At 50.0% G+C, this 26,972-nt stretch overlaps 1 protein-coding gene across 14 annotated transcripts; it reads right to left on the reverse strand.

Moving 5' to 3' along the window:
- Positions 1-284: 284 nt before the first annotated feature.
- Positions 285-26,972, reverse strand: CYB5RL (cytochrome b5 reductase like). 14 transcript variants are annotated; one of them, XM_086389795.1, is made up of 9 exons: positions 26,347-26,460; positions 23,444-23,549; positions 20,869-21,123; positions 19,799-19,947; positions 16,586-16,673; positions 9,978-10,082; positions 5,968-6,171; positions 2,232-2,348; positions 285-2,144 (listed from the first exon to the last, which is right to left on the reverse strand). In XM_086389795.1, exons 3-9 carry the CDS (start codon positions 21,061-21,063, stop codon positions 2,127-2,129), a joined length of 876 nt encoding a protein of 291 aa, XP_086245921.1. In that variant the 5' UTR covers positions 21,064-21,123; positions 23,444-23,549; positions 26,347-26,460; the 3' UTR covers positions 285-2,126. The 14 variants fall into 14 exon arrangements, 12 of the variants coding, with proteins under 12 accessions (XP_086245921.1, XP_086245852.1, XP_086245897.1 ...); XM_086389726.1 differs by lacking the exon at positions 23,444-23,549 and having other exon boundaries at positions 26,351-26,972; XM_086389771.1 differs by having other exon boundaries at positions 285-2,348.

Consider the following 26,972-nt stretch of genomic DNA (forward strand, 5'->3'; position numbering starts at 1 on the left):
AACTGAGGGAGAGGAAAAGGTGGACGAAGACGTCCGGACTGAGAGACCCTGAGAAAGGAAAAGTGCCTCGCTCGAGGCACAGCAGAGGCAGAATGAGGTCACAGTTCCTGTCAGGGACCTCGGCTGTTCAGAGAAGGGCCTTCTCCTTACCCTAGGCTGAAAAGAGGCTTTGCAACAGACCAGGATTCCCTGAAGCTCAGTCCTTGGAAGGCTGGTCTCAAAATGTTCTCTAGTTTAAGAAGCCTGGGAAACCCTGGTTAAAACGAAAAACCTTTCTTCACCACTGGACTTTTCAGATCCTTTATTATGCTCACATGCTTACATGCACATAATTGCTGGCAAAGGCCACAGGCTGTATTCCCCACATCTATTTGACCATGGAATGCTGTCTGTGAAACTTGGTTTGAAACCTTTGGGACCACCCCACGATGGCCTGTCCTTATTTACTGAACATGGCACAGCACAGAGTTTTGTTGCAACTTTTTGGGCAGTGCAGGAAAACTCTATTTCACAAATGAAAATGACTCCAAGCCCCAAGATATAAATGGGATAAAAACAGAACTGCTCTGGTTGGAGGGGGTCCTGGGGATTCCACTCAGCTGCCATTCCTTCACGGCTGCCATGCCAGGAACTATGCTATCCTAAAGAGTCTAGTCTAAAAAACCACTGGTACAGAATCTGTGGACAGGGCTGACATAAATCTGGCTTCTGACAATGGCCCCGCCGTGAACTGTTTTATATTGGGCAGATCACATGGCCTCTCTGGGCCCTGGTTTCTGCATTGATACAATGAGTCTGATAGATGAGATACTTTCTGGACTCCTGAGCTTTAACCTCTGATATGATGAGGACTGGGCTTCCGAGGTGGTGCTAGTGGTAAAGAATTTGCCTGCCAATGTAGGTGGCATGGGTGGGTTCAAGCCCTGGGTCGGGAAGATCCCCTGGAGGAGAGTATGGCAACCCATTCTACTATTCTTGCCCAGAGAATTCCAGGGATAGAGGAGCCTGGCGGGCAAACAGTCAGACAAGACTGAAGTGACTTAGCACGCACACACTCATGTGATGAGGACTGTGATTTTATGACTGCAAAATTCTAACTCTACGATTTTATGGTCCTTTGATTCCGAGATTCCATGGCTGAATATTCCAGTTCTGGGACTGCCTGTAGCCAGCCGGAGCTGGTGCAGCAGACAGGAGCACAGGCTGCAAAAAAGCAGAATTCATTAACTGCAGTGTGCTGCCCAGGAGCACTGGGTTCCCTGGGGAGGGCATCCCCTGTGCAGGATGGAGCAGGTGGCGTGTAGAGGGGTGGGAACAGCAGCAGCTCAATGGGCAGAGCAGGGAGAGGGACCCAGGTCTCCCGACTCCTGCTCTATCTTTAGATCTCCATAGCAACCGTCACCAGGGTGCTGAGCTGCAGGCTGGGGCTGAGCTGGCTGCCTGAGCTGGCTGCCTGCAGGAGGGAGGGGCATTAGCTTCCTTCCGTACCTCTTTTGCCAGGGAAAGGACTCTGGGCTGGGCTCTCCATCCAGGAAAGGGAGACTGAGAGGGAAGCCCTGTGCAGCAGGAAAGGCCTGGGGCCAAAAGAAAGGTAGACTAGGGCCCCACCTTGCTCTGAGATGTGGTCAGGTCAAAGAAGCCTCGACCTTCATTGTGTCAGGCTCACAGCACTAGAGGCCCAGACAGCAAGTTCTTCCTCCAGCCTCCCCTGCAGTCATTCCCTAAACAGTTGGTGAGCACCTCCTCTGAGATGGCCCGGAGGCCACAAGAGATACACAGACTCCAGGGAAAGTAGGCTTTGGCTGAGGAATCAGAAAAGCCCCTCCCAGTCCTCCTCCTGCCAATTCCTACTCAGCCAGGACCTGGCTCCTTCCAGGAAGTCCTCCCTGACTGCCCACTGTATACTTTCCTGTTCAGGACTCCTACAGCCCCATCCTCTATCCTCCCAGCAAGATGCCTGTCGGAGCGTCAGTGACCTCGTGGGATGGATGAGAAATGGAGGTCTGCAGAGGCAAAGATATTTGTCCCAGGTCACCTGGAGCACCAACAGCAGTCTCCCATTCATGTCTTCGGATTCCAGTCTGTGTTCCTTCCTGCTTCCCAGTGCCGGGCCCCAAGCCTGAGCTTTAGAAGCGAGGCCAGGCCTAGAAGAGGAAGTAGGAGTCCTCAGCCAGGCCTGCGTGCAGCAAGTACCCAGCCATGTCCTTGGTAAACTCAGCTGATCCACAGACCAGGGCGAATGGCTTTCTCCGACAGGAGCCGACCAGCTCTTCAAGCAGGTCCCGGTCCAGGCGGCCAAAGCGGGTCCTGTCCCGGTAACTCCAGGGAAGCTGCTCCAGAGAGTTCTCCTGGGTGGATGAGAGACAGTGGGGGTGATTCCTGGGCGTCCTCAGAGTTTACACAGTCAGCTCCTCTCTGCCAAATGAGGAACCTGAGCCAGTGGGGATGGGGGGAAGCAAGCTTCTCCCAGCCCCACCACAGGCCAGGTACTTCCTTCCACAGGGACTCAGGTCACCCTCACAGAAGTCTGTGGGCCAGTAGGCACAGGTGAGGCACAGGGAGGAGGAGGGATGTCCCTGGGACACACGATGAGGTGGGGCAGCAGTGGGATCAGACCGTGGGTCCCATCATTTCCACGGCCTCCAAGGGGCTGCTGTCCCCGACACTCTGGGGGGAATGTTTTCTCACCACGACTGTGGGTCTCCCAGCATCTTTACAAGATTATTTATCACCATCACTCTCAGAGCATAACTTTTGTGCATTTAAGTCTTCAATTCACTTGTTGAGTTAACCAATGTCTACTGAGTGGACTCGATGGACATGAGTTTGAGCAAGCTCTGGGAGTTGGTGATGGACAGGGAAGCCTGGGGTGCTGCAGTCCATGGGGTCACAAAGAGTCGGACACGACTGAGCAACTGAACTCACTGAGTGGACTGTGCCCGGCCCTGTGCTAGGCAATGGGGACAGGACAGCTGCTCCAGGCAGACAGGGCTCCTGGCCTCATCTGGCTGTATATCAGTGATCCCAGGCTGCCTTAACCAAGAGAGGTGTTTATTTCTCTCACACGGGAAGGCTAGAGAAGTATTCTGGGGGTGTATGAGGCCCCAGGCTCTTTCTCGTTATGCTCCTCTAACCTTAGCTTGTGACTTTCATCCCCAAGGTTACAAAAGAAAATCTCCACTACCAGCTGACTTGGAAAAATTTCTTTTAAGTAAACATTTTCTTGAAGTATAACGTATGTATACATATGTCATATATTGTATATGTATTGACAGTTTGGAGAATTTTGAGGAAAGAGAAGAAGCCATGTAACCAGCATCCAAAACAAATAAAACCCCAGCAGAATAGGGCTGTCACCTCTGCAGATGCTATTGAGGTGAACCTCTCATTCCTAGAGCCAAGCTGCGAGACAGGATGGAGACAGCGCTGTTGCGGTTGGAATGCAAGCTTTGCCACCAATTTCTGGTGAGTGACCATGACCTCTCTGAGCTACTGTGATGAGTGATGAGCGCGGGGTGATTGAGAAACCCTGAAAGAGGCTCCATGAGAGCAGGCCTAGAATCCCAGGCACATTCAGAGCCCATCAGACCCCGAGGGCCTCTGAGGACAGTGCTGTGCTGCTCACAGTGGATCCTCTCTGATGATCTGCATCTTCTCGTGTGCCCTTTGTGCTCTGACCTGCCCAACAGGCCCCCTCGAGGGCAGGAACCAGCAGGGCCCACTGGCCTTGCCCCTCCTTCCCACTGCCCAATCCCCCCTTCCTCCCTGACCAGTTCATGCAGTGCGGCTCACCCTGACTGTACACCAAGAGATACATGGGGTCTGGTTGCTGCTCAAGTTGGGAGGGGGACCCTCAACAATGAAGATGCAGCGGGGTGGGTGAAGGAGAGCCTGGGCCGTGACAGCAGAAACACCTACACCAGCCGGGAGGCTCAGGGAAGCTCCCAGGATGGAATTACACCTCTGCAGAGAGATGTGAGGGATGAGTGGGCGTTAGCTTAAGAAGTGGGAAAAAGTGCTCCCTGTGGGGGAACAGCATGAGCAAAGGCAGAAAAGCATGGAGCACTCGCGACCACAGGCAGACCAGTGACGCCAAATGCAGCGTGCAGTGGATGGAGAAGGGCCAGGGTGCGAGGCTGCAGAGGGCTGGCACACAGTCCTGAGAGCCGTGGGGAGCCAGGGAAGGGCAGGAAGCGGGGCAGCGATGTGGTCAGAGCTGACCTTCCAGAGACAGGATCAAAGACAAATAGGCAAGAAGTGGCCTGAACAGGGAGACCCTTGACGATGCTGTCACTATGGCCCAGGCAGCAACTGGAGTGGAGGGAGCACGGACAGGGAGGAGGTGCCTCTCACTCCATCCTCCCCCACCTGCCCTTGCTATTGACAGCCAGCCGACTCGCCTGCCCAACCCCAGGGCACCGGCATCATCAAAACCCTGGCCCAAGGTAGGAGGTCCCGTATTGCTGGTGAACTTTAACTCTGCCCTCAAGCCCAGGCTCAAATGCCATCTGCTCTGTGAAGCCCTCTCTGCTTGCTGCCAGCACCCTGAACACACTCCACAGCACCTCTCCCTGTGCTGTTTTATACCAGCAAGCAATAAAACCATGGCTTCTCCACCAACTTGCTGTGTTACCTTGGGCAAGGTTCTTAACCTCTCTGTGCCTCGGTTTCCACATTCATTAAAAGGCCACGATGGCAGTACAAGCCTCCAAAGATTTTGGTGGGGGCTATATGAGTTAATACACATACAGTGCTTAGAACAGTGCCAGGCACAGAGAAAGTGCTGGATGAAGGGAAGCCCTTGTCAGCCGTCTCTGTGGCTGCCTCCACATATACAGGTGAGCCCCTGGAGGCCAGGAACAGGGCATCTTCATTTTTAAGCAGGACTGGCCCTTCCCTCACCCCTCTCCCCTTGGCTGTCCACTAGCCCTTTGCTCCATCTCTGACCTTGGGCATGGCTGTCGCTGCTCACGCTCACCAAGCATGACATCCTGGGTGATCAGGCCACTGAGCATTCCTCCTGATAGACAGGCCTGTGGACTCTGGCTCCTGGGGACCTCAGGATCTCTGGTTTCCTGACAGCCTCCCACCCACAATGTCAAGGATCACGGAAGTCTTTAGGGACACTCTAAGTACAGGGCAACGAGGCTGACCCTGAGCAAGAGAACGGAGGGGAGACACCAGCAGGGGACCCCAACCCAGGGTGTGCAGGAAAGAGAAATGAAGCTACAGACTAGGGGAAGGCACACAAACAAAGACAGCTGAAGGCCTAGCTTGAGGTAAGAGGCAAGACATCCCCCACCCGCAAGCCGTGGCCCTGAAGGGAGGGCCCGGAGGGGTCCCTTGAATGAACGGCGGGACAGGGAACCAAAGGGAAGAGGGCTCAGGAAGCAAAGCCATTTCTAGCTAGAGTGGATGGGGCTTGCACGGAAAAGGGATGTGGAAAAGACTCTAACAAATGCCATGAACTCGGATCTAGTTTACTCCACCAGCTGTTGACAGGATGAGTGCCTCCTCCGTGCCTGGCACTGGGTGGAGCACTGAGAGACTGGTAACCTAGAAATATGTCCCTGCCTCAATCAGCCATGACAGCCAGAGGACGTCTGTGCCTGGCCCACTGCTTCCACCACCAGGCCCCTTGCCCACACAACGCAGGATGCCGGAGGGTGGAAGGCAGGCAGCAAAGCATGCTGGGTGAGAGCTGGTGCTCTGGAAGCAGACAGCCTTGGGCTCAGATCCTGGCCTCACCCCGTCTGGCAGCGTGACACAAGCTGGTACCTTCACCTCTGAGCGTCAGCTTCCTCACCTGCATGACGAACATGATAACACAGGCACACGCTGTGGCTGCCACCAGTGATGAGAATGATTATTACGGCACGGGTGAGAGAGCCCACAGCGGGCCCTCGGGAGGGGTGCAAGGGGGCAGCAGAGTCTCCATCAGGGACGGAAGTCATCCCCTGGGCTCACCTGGCTGAGGACAAAGAAGGTGCGGACATTCCAGAAACGGGCCTGCTCCTGGAGGAAGGTTTTCAGGTAGATTCCCTCAAAGGTCTTGAAGCAGCCGACCAGGGTGATGAAGGTCTCGTCCTCTGCATTGTCTGTGATGCTCTGGAGGATGGGCACCATGGGGGCCAGGCCGGTGCCAGCAGCCAGCATGAGGAGCTCCCCGTACTGGGGAACAAGACGGTACATGACAGGGCTGGGTTGGGAAGGGGTCTTACTCCACCTACCAACTATGGGGCCTTTTCCTGAGCGTGCTTGAACTGGATGGTACTGTCCTTCTGGGGTGTCCTGCCCATCTGAGCTTCCCTCTCTACCCCCTCCAGGGAACCCTCCGTGCCTGTGAGCTACAGCTTGTGAGGCCTATGGAACAGAAATCATGGAATCCGGAGGCTGCAAGGAAAAGCAGTGGTGCAGCCATCCTACAAATGGCTGGCTGCCTTCTAAAGCATCCCCAAGGGGCTCTGCTTACACACTTCTGCTGATAGGCAGCCCACTGGATCAATCTTAAAGGAAATCAACTCTGAATACTCATCGGAAGGACGGATCCTTCAGCCACCTGATGCGAAGAGCTGACTCATTGGAAAAGACCCTGATGCTGGGAAAGATTAAAGGCAGAAGGAGAAGAGGGTGACAAAGGATGAGATGGTTGGATGGCATCACTGATTCAATGGACATGAATTTTGGCAAACTCTGGGAGATGGTGAGGCTCAGGAAAGCCTGGCTGCAGTCCGTGGGGTCGCAAAAAGTCAGACACGACTTGGCGACTGAGCAACAAGCCCACTACTTCCCAAGAAGTCTGCTGTATTACAAGCTGACTCCCCTTGCCAGGGAGGGCTTCTCATCTCAATGACCTGAAACCTGCTCCAACCAAAGCTTTGCCCACCACCCCTACCCCGGCCCTGCCCTCTGGGCTGCTTCCTCTGCCACAGGGCCACCTTGCAGAGATCTGAGGGCCCTGGCTTGGACCCTGAGCCTGCTCTTCTCTAGACTAAATGAGATACTATACCTCAGTGCCTGGCACAGTGCTGGCCCAGAGAGCCAAGCAATAAAAGTGAGCTCCCAAGGGGCCCCTGTTCCACCAACTCCCCCTCTCCAAACCTGTTTCCTGGCCCTAGGTCTCTTTAAGATCAGTGCTGTGCAGGTTAGTGCCTGACCCGCACAGTGAGGTGTTCACCTCTATGCTTTGTAGGTCTCTGTGAGTGCAGTCCGAGTTTCCTCTAGCTTTAGCGATAGCCACCGCACACCACACTACTGCATGGAATGCTTCTTGGACTACCAGGAGCCATGCAGATCTCGGGGTAAACCCTCAGCCCTATGATCTGGGCAAGTTCTTTCACTTCTCAGAGCCTTGCTTTCTTCACTGGTTTAAAAAAAAAAAAATAGACCTCTGCAGAAGAGCACCTATCTCAGAACTGGCATGAGGATTACAGAGATGACAAGTGCCTGGTACGGAGCCTGGGACCCAATGCAGTTACATTCCTGCCCTTCACTGAGCCCTACTGCTGGCCCGTCATCCTGGCCTGTGCTCCGATTCCCCCAGCCTCCAGTCACGGAGGCTGCCGTGTGTCACCTCTTTCTCCCATCACTGCTCAGGCTCTCCTCTGGGGAGCCTCCCCTGAGCCACGGGCAGGTGTTCCCACAGCCTTCTGCACACCCTCCTCACCCTGTGTTGTTATCATCAATCTGTGCGCCCGTCTCCCATCAGACTGGGAGCGTCTGGAGGAGGGCTCATCTGACCCATCTCCGGGCCTCCAGGGTCCAGCACTGGCCTGGCCCTGGGTGAACCCCTATGAATGTCTGTGGAACAAATGCAAGACAGATGCTAACATGCCAGTCTCAGGGCTGACGTGAGCCACCTGCCATGAAGCTGGCTGCAGAGTGGCAAGACTGGCCTGCACCCTGGCACCCTCACAGGAGCAGAGCAAAGTCTCAGCCACAGTCTCAGCAGCCAAACGTTGGTGCGTGAGACGCCATGTCCTTTCCTTCACAGCCTGGCCCTGTGCCCTCCCAGACAGCAAGTGTGGGGCTTTCCCGAGGGGTCTGTGGATGCCAAGACTGTTATGTCTGGGAAGATGGCCTGCAGGTATTCTATATTTCTTCTTTTAGCTTCTTTATATCTGCAGATTTTGGGGGGTAATGAACAGATACTACATTTGTAATAAGGAGAATACCAGTAAAAGCTATTTTTAAATTACACAAAAAGAATGGACACACAGACATAGCAAACAAACTCGTGGGGACTTCCCTGGGGGTCCAGTGGTTAAGAGTCTGCACTTCAAGTGCAAGTTTGATCCCTGATGGGGGAACTGGGATCCGCATGCCGCGTGGCATGGCCAAAAAGGAAAACAAACTTATGGTTACCAAGGAGGAAAAGAGACGAGGGATGAAGTAGGAGTTTGGAATTAACATATACACTGCCATATATAAAGGAGAAGGCAGTGGCCACCCACTCCAGTACTCTTGCCTGGAAAATCCCATGGACGGAGGGGCCTGGTAGGCTGCAGTCCATGGGGTCGCACAGAGTCGGACACTGAAGCGACTTAGCAGCAGCCATATATAAACTAGATAACCAACAGCGACCTACTGTAGAGCACAGGAAACTGTACTTAATATTTTGTAATAACCTATAAGGGAAAAGAATCTGAAAAAGAATGTATGTGTGTGTGTGTATATATAACTGAATCACTCTGCTGTATACCTGAAGCTATCACAACATTGTAAATCAATTATACTTCAATTAAAAATAAAAGAATAGAGAGGAAGAATGATTCACTCTTTTCCATTTGTTTTGCTTTGTTTTCCTCATTATAAAAGGTAATAGGTACTCATTGTGGGTAATTTGGAAAATATAATGAAGAAAATAAAAATCACCCATAATTCCACCAACCAGAGCTGCTAACATTTTATTGCTTTTTTAAAAAAAAATACTTTTTCTGTATAATCTAACTTAAGTTTCCTAGCTTGTTGTGTATTCAGTATTTTACTTAGTATTGGTCATGACCTTACAGCATAAGCATCAACATCATTTATAAACATAATTTTAAAATCCAGGATAGTAGTCTATCAAGTGCCTGTAACCCAGTGTACATAATTGCTCTGTTGTTGGATGTTCAGCTGTCTCCAATTTCTCGCTATTATAAATACGCTGCAATGAACATGTGCAAGAGGCAGCATTTGGATTCTTTCCATAGGACACACTTCAGAAGTGGAAGCACTGGGTCAAGGATGTGAAGATTCCTAAGACTCCCAGTGGTGGTTTAATTGTTCAGTCGAGTCCACCTCTTTGCAACCCCATGGACTGTGGCCCACCAGGCTCCTTTGTCCACGGGACTTCCCAGGCAGGAATACCGAGTGGTTTGCCATTTCCTTCTCGAAGGGATCTTCCTGATCCAAGGATCGAACCCAGGTCTCCTGCATTGCAGGTGGTCTCTTGTATTGCAGGCAGATTCTTTGCAAACTAAGGCACAAGGAAGTCCCAAGTCCCCAGCACACACTGTCAAACTGTTTTCTTATATGCACCAATTGATGAGAAATGATTGCTTTTTCCTAGGAGTGTCAGGGCAGGACTTGAACATGCCATGAAGATGAGGGGAAGAACCCTTGGCCTGGGAGGCAGGGGACTTCCCAGCAGCAAGTCACAAGGTGTACTTAGGGAGTGGTCTCCATAGTCTTGTAAATGGCCCGTGAAACTGGAAAGAGATCCGAGAGTCAGCTGGTGTACGGGCCCTACATGCCAAACTTAGTCTGAATTTTTCCAAGCAATGTTCAGGCATGGATGGTTCTGGGACATAGGCAGTTTTGTCTCTTAGTACCTATCCCATCTCCTCCCATGTCCAGCCCCAAGTATACTCTTGGCATTAGGTCTGGGCTCAAGAAGAATGGCACAGCGAGATTATATGGCTTGAAACATGAGAACCACAGTCCTGGAGGCTAAGCTGGCAGGGGTCTCCTGAGGACACAGCATGGGCACTGACCTGGTTTGGTTTATAGAAGAAGCCTCCGAAGGGTCCTCTCCAGAAAGCTGTGTCTCCTGCTTTCCAGGACTTGACATACCGGGACATCAGCCCAGTCTGGTAGCACTGGAAGCAAACAAAGGGAGACCTCAGTGGACGGGCACGCGCCGCCAATACAGGCCACGGCAGCCGCGCCGCCAATACACGCCACGGCAGCCGCAAGCTCAGTATTTTACACGTGTTGTCTCATTTAATCCTTCTAATCATCCACGAAGTTAGTACTGTCAGCCCCCGTTTTCAGATGAGGCCCAGAACCTTACACAGAAGGTAAATGGTAAGACCAGGATGAGAATCTGTATGACTGTCGGCCCTAACTACAGAGATCTCAAACCAAATAACCAGGGGCCACACGGGTAACACAACTGAGTGAAGAATCAGGGAAGAGACAATTAATGGCACCTAACAGTCTCAGCATCAGGCAGACAAGAGTGAGTGGTGGAGACTAAGGTAAATTGGTGAGCGAATACTCTTTCTAAAGAAGAAGCCACTTTGCAAATTCCAGTCCACAGTCCACAGGGCCAGTGATGCCAGATCTTCTGACTTTCTAAGAGGGGCAGGAAATCCATATTTTTAAGAAAATTTTCCCATTCTTGAAATGTTAGCAATTAATTCAAAATTTTAAAACACTATACAGGCCAAAACGAAATATATTTGTAGGCTAGAGGCAGTTTGTGAGCCACTCACTTGCAATCTCTGCATATCCCTATACTGTCTCCTGGCTGGAGGAAAAAGTGAAGGTTGTGGAGGGGATTCCTCCACGGGAGAAGGGCAGTATGCACTTGCTGGGTGCCCACCCACTCTGTGCTGGGCACTATGCTGGGGCTGCAGGGAAGACAGCTGGACCTTAAGCTCCATGAAAGCAGCCAGTGCCTGAATCATGGAAAGGACTTTAACATCTGAATGAACAAATCAGTAACCCAGATCAGGCCCTCCTAAGCTTAAGGAGCTCACAGTCTAAGAGGGACCTAAGTCTCAGACACACACAAGGTAGAGACTACCTAATGCCTGAGGAGGTGCAGTCACTTCCAGTGCAGCGGGACTGAGGAGAGCTTCCTGGAGAAGGAAGCAGTGGGGCTGGACCTTAACGACTGGGTAGGATCAGACTCACTGGAGATGGGAGCAGACGGGCACAAAGGATTCTGGGCATCAGGTGTGGTATGCTCAGGGGTAGGACAGCCCAGGTCATGTTCTAGGAACAGCAAGTGGACACGATAGAGTCGGGTCAGGGGAGCACTGGGAGAGAGGACTGGAAGAGTGTTTGGAGAAATTATAACCAGGCCTGAAGGAGAGACTGGGCTTTGGTCACCAGACTTGCTTGTAAACACTCGCAGCCACTTCTGGTACCATCGCTGCCTTCCTTGGGCACCAAATGCATAAAGCAAAGAACGTCCTTGGCTGACCTGGAAGAGGTCTGGGGAGGAGGCTACAGTTTTTCTAACTTGCTGAAAGATACATTTCAGCCTATCCCTTGTTTTGTGACCCTGGTCCTACGGAGGCACAGCCCCAGGGGTGGCCTTAGAAGCCCTACGGCACAGAGAGAACTCAAGGAGAAAGGAAGGATTTTTCTGTGCTTCTGGCACTCACACAGAGCCTGGCACAGGGTAAACCCTCAAAACACATCTGTTTAACAGAACTGACACTGGACTTGTTCTTCCGTTTGGGATCATATTACCCAAGGGGCCTTGGGACAATATCATCTCTCTGAGCTTTAGTTTCTTCATCTGCAAAGTGGGGAGAATATGGTCTACTCTGCAGGGTGGTTACAAGGTTGAAATGAGGTAATTAAAGAGCTAGAGGCAGTACCTGGAGCCCAGAAGGTGCCTGAGAAATGGGAGTTCCCCCTTCCTATCCACAAGGGAGTGTAAACCTTAGAAAACCCGCCTGCCTTCCCAATTTGCCAAGACATTTCCAGTTCTTCAGCCAGCGGCTTAGGGATAATTAAGCATCTCTCTGAAGAGAGGCTTTCCGGTAAACGAAGGAGAAAATCAGCCTTGCAGCTGGGAGTGATCCAGCTGCCCTGAAGTACTGTCTCTAGGCTTATCCTTTCAATAGAAACACACCCAGACAAGCAGCTTGGGGAAGTGGGCCATTTGGAGAGGATTTGTGGAATCTCCCAGACAAACAGTTGCGTGGAGAAGGGATCCCATCCAAGCTTATGTTTGAGGGAATAAATACTCGAGCTCTGAAGGCAGGCAGGGAAGGCAGGAGCCATAGATGGTGCTGGGGACTTGGAATCAGGAGGCCAGGGCTTACCCACCACTTGCACTTCTTACTACCTGGGGAGCCTCAGGCTCTCCTGGGGTCTCAGTTTACTTGTCAATGAGAGGGGGGTAATTTCTGTCCTATAAGGGAGACAAAGGATGTGAACACCTATCTTGAGGATTCTGTTTGGGAAAAGATCTAGAGCTATGTATTAGGCCGACTCATGTGAAACTGCTGGTTCCATAAGTCAAAAACGTTAGCGTGTCAGCAATTTCATATCAGATCAGATCAGATCAGCCGCTCAGTTGTGTCTGACTCTTTGCGACCCCATGAATCGCAGCACGCCAGGCCTCCCTGTCCATCACCAACTCCCGGAGTTCACTCAGACTCACATCCATCGAGTCAGTGATGCCATCCAGCCATCTCATCCTCTGTCGTCCCCTTCTCCTCCTGCCCCCAATCCCTCCCAGCATCAGAGTCTTTTCCAATGAGTCAACTCTTTGCATGAGGTGGCCAAAGTACTGGAGTTTCAGTTTTAGCATCATTCCCTCCAAAGAAATCCCAGGGCTGATCTCCTTCAGAATGGACTGGTTGGATCTCCTTGCAGTCCAAGGGACTCTCAAGAGTCTTCTCCAACACCACACTTCAAAAGCATCAATTCTTCGGCACTCAGCCTTCTTCACAGTCCAACTCTCACATCTATACATGACCACAGGAAAAACCATAGCCTTGACTAGACGAACCTTTGTTGGCAAAGTAATGTCTCTGCTTTTGACAGAATATGAATATGCTATCTAGGTTGGTCATAACTTTCCTTCCAAGGAGCAAGCGTCTTTTAATTTCATGGCTGCAGTCACCATCTGTAGTGATTTTGGAGCCCAGAAACATAAAGTCTGACACTGTTTCCACTGTTTCCCCATCTACTTCCCATGAAGTGATGGGACCGGATGCCATGATCTTCGTTTTCTGAATGTTGAGCTTTAAGCCAACTTTTTCACTCTCCATTTTCACTTTCATCAAGAGGCTTTTTAGTTCCTCTTCACTTTCTGCCATAAGGGTGGTGTCATCTGCATATCTGAGGTTATTGATATTTCTCCCGGCAATCTTGATTCCAGCTTGTGTTTCTTCCAGTCCAGCATTTCTCATGATGTACCCTGCATATAAGTTAAATAAACAGGGTGACAATATACAGCCTTGACGAACTCCTTTTCCTATTTGGAACCAGTCTGTTGTTCCATGTCCAGTTCTAACTGTTGCTTCCTGACCTGCATACAAATTTCTCAAGAGGCAAATCAGGTGATCTGGTATTCCCATCTCTTTCAGAATTTTCCACAGTTTATTGTGATCCACACAGTCAAAGGCTTTGGCATAGTCAATAAAGCAGAAATAGATGTTTTTCTGGAATTCTCTTGCTTTTTCCATGATCCAGCGGATGTTGGCAATTTGATCTCTAGTTTCTCTGCCTTTTCTAAAACCAGCTTGAACATCAGGACGTTCATGGTTCACGTATTGCTGAAGCCTGGCTTGGAGAATTTTGAGCATTACTTTACTAGCGTGTGAGATGAGTGCAATTGTGCGGTAGTTTGAGCATTCTTTGGCAGTGCCTTTCTTTGGGATTGGAATGAAAACGGACCTTTTCCAGTCCTGTGGCCACTGCTGAGTTTTCCAAATTTGCTGGCATATTGAGTACAGCACTTTCACAGCATCATCTTTCAGGATTTGGAATAGCTCAACTGGAATTCTATCACCTCCACTAGCTTTGTTCGTAGTGATGCTTTCTAAGGCCCACTTGACTTCACATTCCAGGATGTCTGGCTCTAGGTCAGTGATCACACCATCGTGATTATCTGGGTCGTGAAGATCTTTTTTGTACAGTTCTTCTGTGTATTCTTGCCACCTCTTCTTAATATCTTCTGCTTCTGTTAGGTCCATACCATTTCTGTCCTTTATCGAGCTCATTTTTGCATGAAATGTTCCTTTGGTATCTCTGATTTTCTTGAAGAGATCTCTAGTCTTTCCCATTCTGTTGTTTTCCTCTATTTCTTTGCATTGATCACTGAAGAAGGCTTTCTTATCTCTTCTTGCTATTCTTTGGAACTCTGCATTCAGATGTTTATATCTTTCCTTTTCTCCTTTGCTTTTCGCTTCTCTTCTTTTCACAGCTATTTGTAAGGCCTCCCCAGACAGCCATTTTGCTTTTTTGCATTTCTTTTCCATGGGGATGGTCTTGATCCCTGTCTCCTGTACAATGTCACGAACCTCATTCCATAGTTCATCAGGCACTCTATCTATCAGATCTAGGCCCTTAAATCTATTTCTCATTTCCACTGTATAATCATAAGGGATTTGATTTAGGTCATACCTGAATGGTCTAGTGGTTTTCCCTACTTTCTTCAATTTCAGTCTGAATTTGGCAATAAGGAGTTCATGGTCTGAGCCACAGTCAGCTCCTGGTCTTGTTTTTGCTGACTGTATAGAGCTTCTCCATCTTTAGCTGCAAAGAATATAATCAATCTGATTTCGGTGTTGACCATCTGGTGATGTCCATGTGTAGAGTCTTCTCTTGTGTTGTTGGAAGAGGGTGTTTGTTATGACCAGTGCGTTTTCTTGGCAAAACTCTATTAGTCTTTGCCCTGCTTCATTCCGTATCCAAGGCCAAATTTGCCTGTTACTCCAGGTGTTTCTTAACTTCGTACTTTTGCATTCCAGTCCCCTATAATGAACAGGACATCTTTTTTGGGTGTTAGTTCTAAAAGGTCTTGTAGGACTTCATAGAACCGTTCAACTTCAGCTTCTTCAGCGTTACTGGTTGGGGCATAGACTTGGATTACTGTGATATTGAATGGTTTGCCTTGGAAACGAACAGAGATCATTCTGTCATTTTTGAGATTGCATCCGAGTACTGCATTTCGGACTCTTTTGTTGACCATGATGGCTACTCCATTTCTTCTGAGGGATTCCTGCCCGCAGTAGTAGATATAATGGTCATTTGAGTTAAATTCACCCATTCCAGTCCATTTCAGTTTGCTGATTCCTAGAATGTCGACATTCACTCTTGCCATCTCTTGTTTGACCACTTCCAATTTGCCTTGATTCATGGACCTGACATTCCAGGTTCCTATGCAATATTGCTCTTTACAGCATCGGACCTTGCTTCTATCACCAGTCACATCCACAGCTGGGTATTCTTTTTGCTTTGGCTCCATCCCTTCATTCTTTCTGAAGTTATTTCTCCACTGATCTCCAGTAGCATATTGGGCACCTACTGACCTGGGGAGTGAATCTTTTCGCCTTTTCATACCGTTCATGGGGGTTCTCAAGGCAAGAATACTGAAGTGGTTTGCCATTCCCTTCTCCAGTGGACCACATTCTGTCAGATCTCTCCACCATGACCCGCCCATGACTTCTTATACATTTATTGCCTACTCCTTGGGTCTCTGGGGCATTTTGCATCCAGCCCATTTTGTTCATCTCATCTCTACCAACTGCCCAGCCCACCTTGGCTGCCCCTACAAGCATGTCTCCCTCCACCACTCAGACTGAGTATAGATCCCACCAGACCCTGCTCTATTTCACCTCTCCCCGCCTTTGGTTATCCAGCCCTGGAACACCACCTCTAATCTGTACTCCTTCTTCAAGGCCCAACTCAAATGCCCCGGCCCTTGCCAACTCCTTCTATAAGGTAATTTCAGTTAGCTTGGTCCCCGAGGTACTCCATGTCCCATCTTTTGCCTGCGCACCCGCTCTGTTCCAAGACGAATGACTGGAAGTTCCCCAAATCATGCCCCCTTGGCTGCTGTATATACACACTGCTCAGCACTCAGAGCTTCCTTCCCAATCCTGAGCTTAACACAGAGCTCACACACACAGCTTCCTCGAGGAAGCCCAGCCCGCTTTCCCTGCGGCCCCAGGTGCCCTGAGCTGGGCTGGGGCCTGCTGCGTCTACCACCTTGCAGTGTCCTAATCTGGCCCCATCAGACGGTGGGCACTGGGTCTGACTCCCCCTGGATGCCTGTGCCCAGCATACAGAAGGAGCCCATGACTTGGTTCCCCTTTCCCTGGCTCAGTGCTCACGCTCCATCAGTAGTAAGATGGTGAGGAGGAAGAGCTTTACTCTTCTCAGCCCAAGCCTTTTGTCCATAAAATCTATCAGGAACATGCCTCTGTTGATGATGCAGCAGCCCCTTTTCCCTAGGAAAGGAGATTAGAAAAGGCCACCCTCATTGTCCTTGCTCTTCCCTCCAGCCAGCTTCCTCCCACGTGAATCCTGGCTTTTCCCACATCAAAGGGAAGTGCCCAACCCTGACCAAGTTGGCAAATGGAGGTCCAGTCCTTGGCTCTTAGAGCAACCGTGTGAGTTGACTTACCTTGATTAAAACTTCGAAGTATCCTTCTGCATTGGCAGGGCTGATGGGCGTATAGGCTCTCTGAATTTCTAAGTCATCTACTGTCCCTCTGGGAAAGAGATGCACTTGGTCAGGCATTCAGCCAATCATTCAACAAATCCTTAGAGTACCTAACCTGTGCCAGGCTGGTGAAAGTGAAGCTAGGGGCCCAGTCATCCCAGCAGCCCTCACTGACGGGCAGGCACGGTGGAGCAGAAGACAAGCGTACTGGGCTCCCCTACGACTGCGTGCTGGCTATGAGACCCTGGGCAGGTCACTTAAACCTTCAGTTGCTCCTTCTGTAAAATGGGGACAATCACCCATGCTCCTGCTATGTGGTTCCATTGGGATTACAGATGGAAAGGTGCTTCAAAAAGCACACTGATGATGTGAGCTGTTTTAGGACATCACTGAGGTTTTTCCTGACCTCTCCCTGACCATAGCATGATCAAGATAAAAACAGCTATGTTTGACAAGTGTTTAACATTTAGCAAATACTACCACATGCCAGGAGCATTGGAATTAGAAAGGATCCTCAAAGGTGCCCTCGTCCAAAGTTTGACCTGATGCATGAATCCACTCCAGTATTATCAACAAGGGGGCCAGAAGGATAGTCATGCAGACATGTTGTATTAAGTGCCTATGATGCACCAAGTATATTACAGGCAGTACCTCATTTATTGCAAACAATAACCAAAATGAAGAAACCAAGGCTTAGAGAAGGGATGCCACCTGCCTGAGGTCACACAGCTAGAATCAACTGTAGCTCCGTCTGCCTCAGAGGCAGGTTCCTTGCCACTACTCCTCAGAGCTTCCCGGGAGCACCCAAGCACCCCTTTCTTGAACCCTACCATGTACAAAATTTTCTTCTCCAAGGTATGCAAAGATTAAAAAGGCTCATCCTAATGTATCAAAAGTTGGGCAGAAACATTCAATAAATGCTTACAGAACAAGGCACATATGGCCTGGCTCGGATGCAAAGAGCACTGACATTTGCTATGACAGAGGTAAGTCACAGGCACTCTCATCTGGGGAGCCTCAGAAGCCCTCCCTGAGCTGGGTTTTAAAGGATGAGCCAGCCACTAACACGTGAAAATGGGGACAGGAAGTAAAGGGAAGAACCTAGGCAAAAGCCTGTGCTGTGCTGTGCTTATGCACTCAGGCATATCCAACTCTTTGCCACCCCATGGACGGTAGCCCGCCAGGCTCCTCTGTCCATGGGGATTCTCCAGGCAAGAATATGAGAGTGAGTTGCCATGCCCTCCTCCAGGGGCAAAAGCTTAGAGGTAGTTTAATGTAGGGCAAGCCAGGAACTGGTGAGAGGGGCAAGCATGGGGGTGGGCAGCTGAGAACTTGGTGGGCAAGGGAGCTGGGGCTGTGGGTTGGTGTGTTGCTGGGGAGGTGCTGTGGAGCACCAGAAGGGGTCTGAGTGAGGAGGGACGTGGGTGTCGTGAGAGTGACAGAGACAGTGGAGAGGGACCAGACCAGAAGCAGGCAGTTCTGGGCATCCCTGACTTATGGATGGAGGGTTTCTTGGGCTCTGACCTGTCCTGTGGCTCCTAAAGGAACAGTGACTTTTAAGGACTGGCCAGCCAGGCCACAGGCCAGAATGAGCTGTATACAAACACCAGGGGTCTGTGTGAGGCAAGTGACCAGAGTGTGATGAGTAATAAGCTTTCTCCTGGTTTCCTTCCTGGCTATACCTTCTGTCTCCTTTGCTGGCTTTACCTCCTCTTGCCAACACTGTAAATGGTGGAGTTGCCAGGGTTCAGTCCTAACTCCTTCCTTCTTTCCATGTCCCGCATGCTCCCAAATGCCATCTAGGTATAACGATACACCTGGATGCTTCCCAGATCCACGCCTGCAGCTCAGATCTCTCTGCTGAGCGTCAGGCCTAGAGAGCTGACTGCCTGCTAGATGCCTCCACCTGGAGGTCCCAAAGAGTCTTGTCCCTGGGTAGGTGGAGGTGGGGATCGAGGTGGGATGAGAAGACAAAATTAAGCTGGGAGAAAGAAGGAAGTGCAGAGGAGTGAAGGCTGTAATTCAGGAGGCAGGCTGTCTGGGCTTGAATCCTTGTTAGCTGTGTGATACTGGGCAAGTCTCTTATTTTCAATGTCAGTCTCCTTTCTATCAACTGGTGCTAATTGTATGAGGTTAATGCCACAAGCTCTGGAGCCACACTGTTTGCTTTCAAACCCTAGCTCCAACATCTGCCAACTGTGTGATCTTGGGGAAGTTATTAAACCTCTCTGACTTCAGTTTCCTCTCTGGTATGATAACGGTGCCTACCACACAGGATTTTGTGAACAATAAATAAGCTCATACATATGAGCATAAACTGTATGAAAAAAGTGTTTGTTGTTGTTATTTATCATGAAAATACATTATCTAGGCCAATTCCAAGAGCCCTCTAAGTCATGTATCAGTGTTTACTCTGAAGATGACAAATGGAGGCTTTAGGAAGGTTAACCAAGTTGCCCTGGGCCACACTGCTAACAAATGGCAGAGTAGGGCTGCAAAGCCTGGGTCCTCCCACTACCCGAGTGTACTGTAGGATGGGGTCCTCCTACTACCTGAGTGTAGCGTAGGATGGGGTCCTCCTACTACCTGAGTGTAGCGTAGGATGGGGTCCTCTCACTACCTGAGTGTACCATAGGATGGGGTCCTCCCATCACCTGAGTGTACTGTAGGATGAGGTGCTCCCATTACCTGAGTATACCATAGGATGAGGTCCTCCCACTACCTGAGTATACCATAGGATGAGGTCCTCCCACTACCTGTGTGTACCGTAGGATGAGGTGCTCCCACCACCTGAGTGTACTGTAGGATGAGGTGCTCCCACCACCTGAGCGTACTGTAGGATGAGGTGCTCCCACCACCTGAGCGTACCGTAGGATGAGGTGCTCCCACCACCTGAGTGTACTGTAGGATGAGGTGCTCCCACCACCTGAGTGTACCATAGGATGAGGTGCTCCCACCACCTGAGCGTACCATAGGATGAAGTCCTCCCACTACCTAAGTGTACTGTAGGATGAGGTGCTCCCACCACCTGAGTGTACCATGGGATGAGGTCCTCCCACTACCTGTGTGTACCATAGGATGAGGTGCTCCCACCACCTGAGTGTACCGTAGGATGAGATGCTCCCACCACCTGAGTGTACCGTAGGATGAGGTCCTCCCACTACCTGAGTGTACCGTAGAATGAGGTGCTGGCCAGGCCACAGGCCAAGCTGGCTGTTCCCGGGTAGTGCAAACCGGACAAGGTAGGTGTCCTCGGTGAGCCTGTCCACAGCACTGATGAGGAAGGCCAGGAAGGTCTCTGGGCTCAGCTTGGAAGGGCAGCTCTGCAACAGGAAAAGATTCACCAGCTAGAACCTGAAACTCAAGAGACAAGCAAGCCTCCATGAGCATCCTCCCTGCAAGGAGAGGCTACTGTGGTTGACAAGTTTTCTGTATAATAGTGCAGTCCCACCTTCCTTCCCTTTCAGGCTCTAAGAACGCTGGAGCACTTTATGTCAAGGGTACCCTGCTCTGAAGCCTGGCATGGTTCCTCTCAGCCCCAGGATAAAGCACAAGGTCCTTAGTTGGACACTCTAGTGCCTGTGGATGAGTCCTGAGTCTCATTTTACCTCCCAAGCATCCAGTGTCAGACCTTTCTGTGTTCCCCACAAGAACACCTTGTGGATTCCAACCTGTAAGTCTTTATTTGCTCAAGCTGTGTCCTCCATCCAGAACACTCATTTCCAATGTATGGAAAACCTACCTATCCTTGAAACCTGCTAAAACCCAGTATGCAGATTTAGAAACTGATGGGACCTTAAAGATGACCTAATTCAATACCCTTATTTTACATGTGGGGAAACTGAGGCCCAAGTGGTAGTGACTTGTTTGTATAAAGTCACCACCATGAGCAGGGGTTCAAATTCATGTCTTCTAAGTCTCAGCCCATTGCCCTTAATATTCCATCCACCCCGCAGACCTCTTCCAGGAAGTCTTCTCTGACTGCCCCAACTCACAGATCCTGTTCCCCTGAAAATGCACCCACCCAATTCATTCCTGGGACCTTCCCTCACTATACCACCCCATCCCCCACTCACCAACTCAAGGCCAGGCTTTGAACCTGGGTCAGTCTGCTTCATTAGGCCCACTCTTTTCTCTCTGCTGCAGAGTCAGAGGAAGCTCCCTTGAGCAGGTACACCATACAGGGCTGAGGTCAGGAAGATGCCGACACCTGGCCCTCGTGTCTGAGGAGCACCCCCCCTTACCTGTGTCTCTTCCATACTCAGCAGGCTCCTGTCCTTGCTGGCTCGGGCAGCCTCCCACCTTGCCAGGTCTCGCTGGTAGATGTCGAACACACAGGGCGAGCAGCCACTGCCACAGCACTGCGAGGGCAAAGGCTCCACCGGTCGAAGCTGCAGCCAGGCTTCCTCTTCGTCACCTTCCTCCCCCTGGTCCATCATCAGTGGGGCTTGATCAGATACTCTTCCCAGAGCAGGCCCAGGCCCTGCTCCCTTGCCAGCCTGGAGGAGGGAACACGTGTGGTTACTCTCTGGGCACCTCTGTTCCACTGGTTCTCCCTGGGGCCGGCAGGTGCCAAGCTCCGTGTGAGCACATGGATGAATCAGTCCTGGGGTCTGCTGTCTGCAGGGAGGGAGGCAGACAGGCACAATAATCCCAACAGGCAACCACAATCCCAACAGGCAACCACAGTTTCTTGACCTCTTCCCATGCTCTGAGTGCTGGATCAAGATTACAAAGAAAATCTCGCAACAGTGTTCATCAGCTATACTCCAACATAAAAGCAAAAGTTAAAAAAAAGATTACATAGAAAATTTCACTGAACTTTTAAAATATTTTAAATGATGAAGTAAAACATTTATGTACAATTTAACAATTGTTATAAAAGAGCCATTTTGTAACCACCACTCACTCAAGTAAAAAGAATCTTGCTGGCATCCCAGAAGTCATGCATTTGTGTCCCTTCTGATCACACCTCTGTGCCCATAACCACTATCGGTTCCCTTGCTTTTCTATACTTGTGCCACTTTGTTTGCAGTTCTATCCACAATTTATCAGATTTGCTTAGTTTTTATCTTTATATGAACAGCTTCTCAGGTGGCTCAGTGGTAAAGAATCTGCCTGCCAAGCAGGAGACTCGGGTTGAATCCCTGCATCGAGAAGAAAGAAATGGCAACCCATTCCAGTATTCTTGCCTGGAGAATCCCAGGGACAGAGGAGGCTGGTGGGCTACAGTCCATGGGGTCACAAAAGAGTCGGTCATGGCTTAGCGACTAAACAATAACAACAGTATCGTATGAAATGTATTCTTCTGTGCCTAGTTTCCTTCACTCAGTATTGTTGGCGAGTCATCTACCGAATTGCTGCATTTTATTTAATCTTTACAACAAGGCCAGTCCTGGAGGTGCCATTTTATGGATGGGCAAACTGGAGTCTGAAGAGGTTTAATAACTTACCCAGGGTCACACACATGCGTGCTAAGTCACTTCGGTCATGTCCAACTCTTTGTAACCCTATGGACTGTAGCCTGCCAGGCTCCTCTGTCCATGGGATTCTCCAGGCAAGAATACTGGAATGGGTTGATGTGCCCTCCTCCAGGGGATCATCCTGACCCAGGGATCGAACCTGCATCTCTTGCACCCTCTGCATTGGCAGGCAGGTTCTTTACCACTAGCGCCACCTGGGAAGCCCTACCCACATCACAAAGTTCCATAAATGATGGCACTGGGACTTGAACTCTGCTCTGTCTGGTCTCAGAACATATTGTTCTTCAATAACAGGAACACAGGAGAAGAAGGTCATGATGGTCCAGGTGAGAATTGATCTAGACCAGGACAGTTTCAGAGAAGATGAGAGGAGAGTGGACAATTAGGGAAATCCTGAAGCAGGAATTAACAGAACACAGAGACTGACAGATGTGAGGTGAGCAGGTGAGGGGGAGAGAGGGCTAAAGGGACATCCAGGTGTGACGCTTGGATCCTTGGGTGGATAGTGGGTCCAAACAGAGTTGAGTTTTAGAGGAAAGAGGAAGGGAGGGAAATGGTAAGTTCACTAAGAGGTACGCTGAATGCCTGTGGGGCATCCAAGGGCAAAATCTAGCTCCGTTTGGATTAAGCAGGTCTAGGAACCTGAATCTAGAGATGGAGCTCCGGGCAATGGACAGCAAGGAAGGGATGGGCTGGTAGAGAGCAGGCTGGAGCCTCTGCCGAGGCCTGCCTGGCTTCCTGCAACACTCATAGCGCTTGGTCCAGCCCTGGTCATGGTAGGTGCTCAATAAATGCTCTTCCAGTGAATGAATCTCCACCCTATAGCATTTCACACTGTTCAGAACTTACAAGTTTACATGTCTTTCTCTTCTGAGATTGTGAACTGCTTGAGGGCAGAGACCTGCTTTTTATTCATTTTATGAAGAGGCACAATGTATATTTTAAAATATGCATGTTATATGAAAGAAAGAAAGGAAGGAAAGGAACTTGGTTTCAGGGCCATTAGGTAAATTTTGAAAGACAGACCAGGGAGGAAAATTTAAATGGTTATGATTTATTTTGAGATATTTCTGTGAGGGCAGTTTGGGATTTATCAAGGTTTTCTGTATTTATATGTGGAACTCTACAGTTCATATAGAAATAGAGCTGTCATCTCACTTGCAAGGAAACTATTCATTTAAAATCCCACAGGCAAATCAAAGTAAAGGGGGGTCTTCTCCCCCTCTTGTCTGAGAACAGAACTTAGGGGAAATCTGATGTCACAGAACATTACTTAAAATGCAATTACGACTAAAAGCTCCAGTTTTTGCTATCCTCCCATTCATTCGACACTTACTGGGCAGGGGCTGCTGAATGAGGTGCTGGGACAGAGATGAATGACACTCGTCCATGTCCTGGAGGAGCTCCTGGCCTGGAGGAGTCAGACACTAAACAGATAATACCTGGGAAAAGAACACAGGTCACTTACTGGGCCACTCTGTCCCAAGCACTTTGCACTGTCTCACTCTGCTCCCGGCAGCCATAGGTAAGGAGGCTATGCCTTCCTTATTCCACAATGGAGAAAACTGCGGCCAGGAAGCCAGAAGTGGCAAGGTTAGTGCATATACCTGGTCTCTTAAGACTCTAGGATACTCTTTCTCCCTAGATTTCATGCCTCTGTAGGGCAGAGGAGTGTCTTCATCTCCAATTTCCAGTGGGCTGGGCTGGCACACCCACCTTGCCAAACTGCCATTGAATTTTATGGGCCCCCTGGAGCCTCCCTAGGGCAGTAGCTTCATGGGTGCATAAAATGCTAGAATCAAGGTGTGGGCCAAGTCTGTGGAAAAGCCAGGAGCAAACCACTAAGCCTGCCAGAGGACATGGAAATACTGTTTCTTGGTTACCAATCACTTCCCAGGAGTCTTAACTTTTACGATCTTTCCCATTTTTTCCGCTTCCCACATCCATTTACACTAGAGTTTTCTATGGGCCCAAACGATGTGCTTCCAGTTTCCCCCAACACTATCCATCAGCACACCTGCCACCAGCTCTGACCACACCTGTCCCCTGCTTCACAACCTTCAACAGCCCCCCACTGCCTACTACACACAATTCAGCCTTCTTGCCTGGTGCCCAACATTCTTCCTGGTCAGAACTTGCCCCAATTCTCTTACCACTTACTATCATCAATTTTAGAAGGGCAGTTCCTGTATGTGCCACAATCTCTCTTGTAAAGGAAAGGTTTCTCTTTAGAGGAAAGAAAACCTTCTACTGCTGGTTCAGTGATTTCAGGAAGGTTCAGTAGGCTAAGACCCTCTTGAGGGCAAGTGTGGTATCTTATTCTTTCTGCATTCTACCACCAAGCACAAGCCTGGCAGACGGAAGGCTCAGGCAAGTGGTGAGTGCTCAGTTCACAAAGATCTGGGAGCCAGGCATAGAGCTTGGGGCTGAGATACATCAGAGGTTAATAAAACATTGGCTCTACCTTCACAGAGCTTCCAGACAAGAATGGTGTCACATCAGCTCAACCCATTCTTCTTACATGTTATGTACCAGGTTTGTATTAAAAGTGAATGAGAGCTGGTTTCCTCTATATGCTGATTTCTTACTCCCAAAAGATTTGGGAGAAATAAAGTGAGCTAAGTTAACAGAAGGAGCTCTATTAACTGTAAACTCCTGTACAGTGTGAGAGTTATTTATCTATCTTTGCCTTAAATTTGCTTTCTAGATTTTACTAATTCCATTTTCCCTGCTATTTTGGAAGTGAGTAGAGAAGTTGGCCATGTCAGTTATGAATTTTAAAGATCAGTTTCACATTTCCTCTCAGCCTCTACTTTTGGAGTCTAAGAAGCCAGGCCTTGACACATGTTGCTTCTGCCTGGATGACTCTCCACACCCTCAGACACTGCTTCAGGGTCACCTCCTCTCAGAGCCACCCCCTTACCACACCCTTCTCATTTTCTAGCACAGCTGTCTTGGACCAGTTTCCTGGAGGTCAATTTTTCCTCAGACTGGGGTGGGAAGGGGGATGGTTTCAGGATGATTTGAGCACATTAGATTTATTGTGCTCTTTATTTCTATTTTGTGGCAATCAGGATATTCCACCTTTACTTTAGGGTTAGGGTTTATGTTCCTATGAGAATCTAATGCCAGCTGCTGAATTGACAGCAGGCAGAGTTCAGGCAGTGATGCAAGTTCATGGGGAGTGACTATCCTGGGGGTTGAGGACCCGTGCGTTAGCAGGTACCCTATTTGCTTATTCATTACATTAGTATGTATTGAGTCATTAAATGTATATTTACTATGTGCTCAGCACTGATCTAGAGGCAGACTTCACAACAATGAAGAAACAAAAACTCTTGCATTCATGGAGCTCCTTGCAGTCATGGAGCTTACATTCCAGTGGGAATGTCATTAAGATCAAAATGAAAAATAGGCTATGTTCAGTGTTAAATACGAAAGAGGCAAACAACTGGGGGAAAGGAATATAAGTGTGTGTGTTGCAATTGCTATTTGGTTTACTTGCTTTCTGTCTGTATCTCCCACTTAAACTGTAAGCTCTACATCGCACATCCATTTTATTCACCAGTGTAAACCCGCTACTCAACAGTGCCTGACACACAGTAGGCATTTGATAAATACCTACTGAGCAAGGAGCAAGATACCCCTCCGCCGCTCTGGCCCCGCTCCTAGGAGGCGAAAAGGGACATTTTGAGGAAAGAGGAAATTAACTCATTTTGGGCGCTGGGGAGGAAGCAGGCAGTGTGCGAGGTCAGAGCGGCCCTAGCGTGGTGCAAAGGCCACGTTCAGGCTCCACGTCAGAAGTGGTGGAGAGGGAAGGAAACTTACGGGATACCCACCACGTTCTGTGCGCTGCGCAACTGAGCTAGTTTAGGCATTTCCATCCCTATTTTGAGGCTTCCAAGTTGGCGGAGTGGTAAAGAATCCCCCTGCCAATGCAGGAGACAGATCCCTCGGTCAGGAAGATCCCCAGGCGGAGGGAAGCAACCCACTCCAGCATTCTTGCCTGGAAAATTACATGGACAGAGGAACCTGGCCAGCTACAGTCCATGGGGTCGCAAAGAGTTAGACTCGACTGAGCACACAGACACATCCCTATTTTTACACCGAGTGACTTTAAGGCTCAGAAGTACTCTGTCCAAGCTCCAATTGCTCGCAAGAAATCAAGGCTGTCATGAGTTCAAATTTTAAGTCCCGAAGCTCTCCTAGCTCATTACAGCTCTCACCACAACCACTCACCTACCCTCCTGCGCTTTCCCTCAGGTAAAGATCTTGCAGGTTTCACTCCCACCCGGGGAAGGTGGGCAGGGTTCCACCTGTGAAAAAATGTGGACGGCCTGCGGGGTGGGGCAAGGCCAGAGTTACCTGGCGGTGATTGGTTAAAGGATCTGCCACTCGTAAAAAGAGCCTTGTCGGTCGGCCCCTTTCGTTCCCAGCAGGCCTTGCGCGCGGGAAGATGGCGGCGTCCAGGTGGAGGTCTTGAGAGCAGATTGGCATGGCGTTGGCGTCGGGGCCAGCGAGGCGGGTGCTGGCTCGCCCTTGGGGGCTCGGCCTTGAGGGCTGCGGGGTCCCGAGACGCGGGGCGTACGAGTGGGGCGTGCGATCCACGAGAAAGCCGGAGCCTCCTCCCCTGGACAGGGTGTATGAGATTCCTGGACTGGAGCCCATCACCTTCGCGGGGAAGATGCACTTTATGCCCGGGCTGGCACGACCAGTCTTCCCGCCCTGGGACCCCGGCTGGACGCACCCGAAGTTCCGCCGCTTGCCCCCGCTGCAGGAGCATCCCCTATACAAGGATGAGGTCTGCTACATCTTCCACCAGCGTTGCCGCCTCCTCGAGGGTGAGGTCCCAGGACGGCGGGGAG

Source organism: Bos grunniens, chromosome 3, assembly GCF_055505025.1.
Source record: "Bos grunniens cultivar Pamir isolate PY7600 chromosome 3, Bosgru_T2T1.0, whole genome shotgun sequence".
Taxonomy (NCBI): Eukaryota; Metazoa; Chordata; class Mammalia; order Artiodactyla; family Bovidae; genus Bos; species Bos grunniens.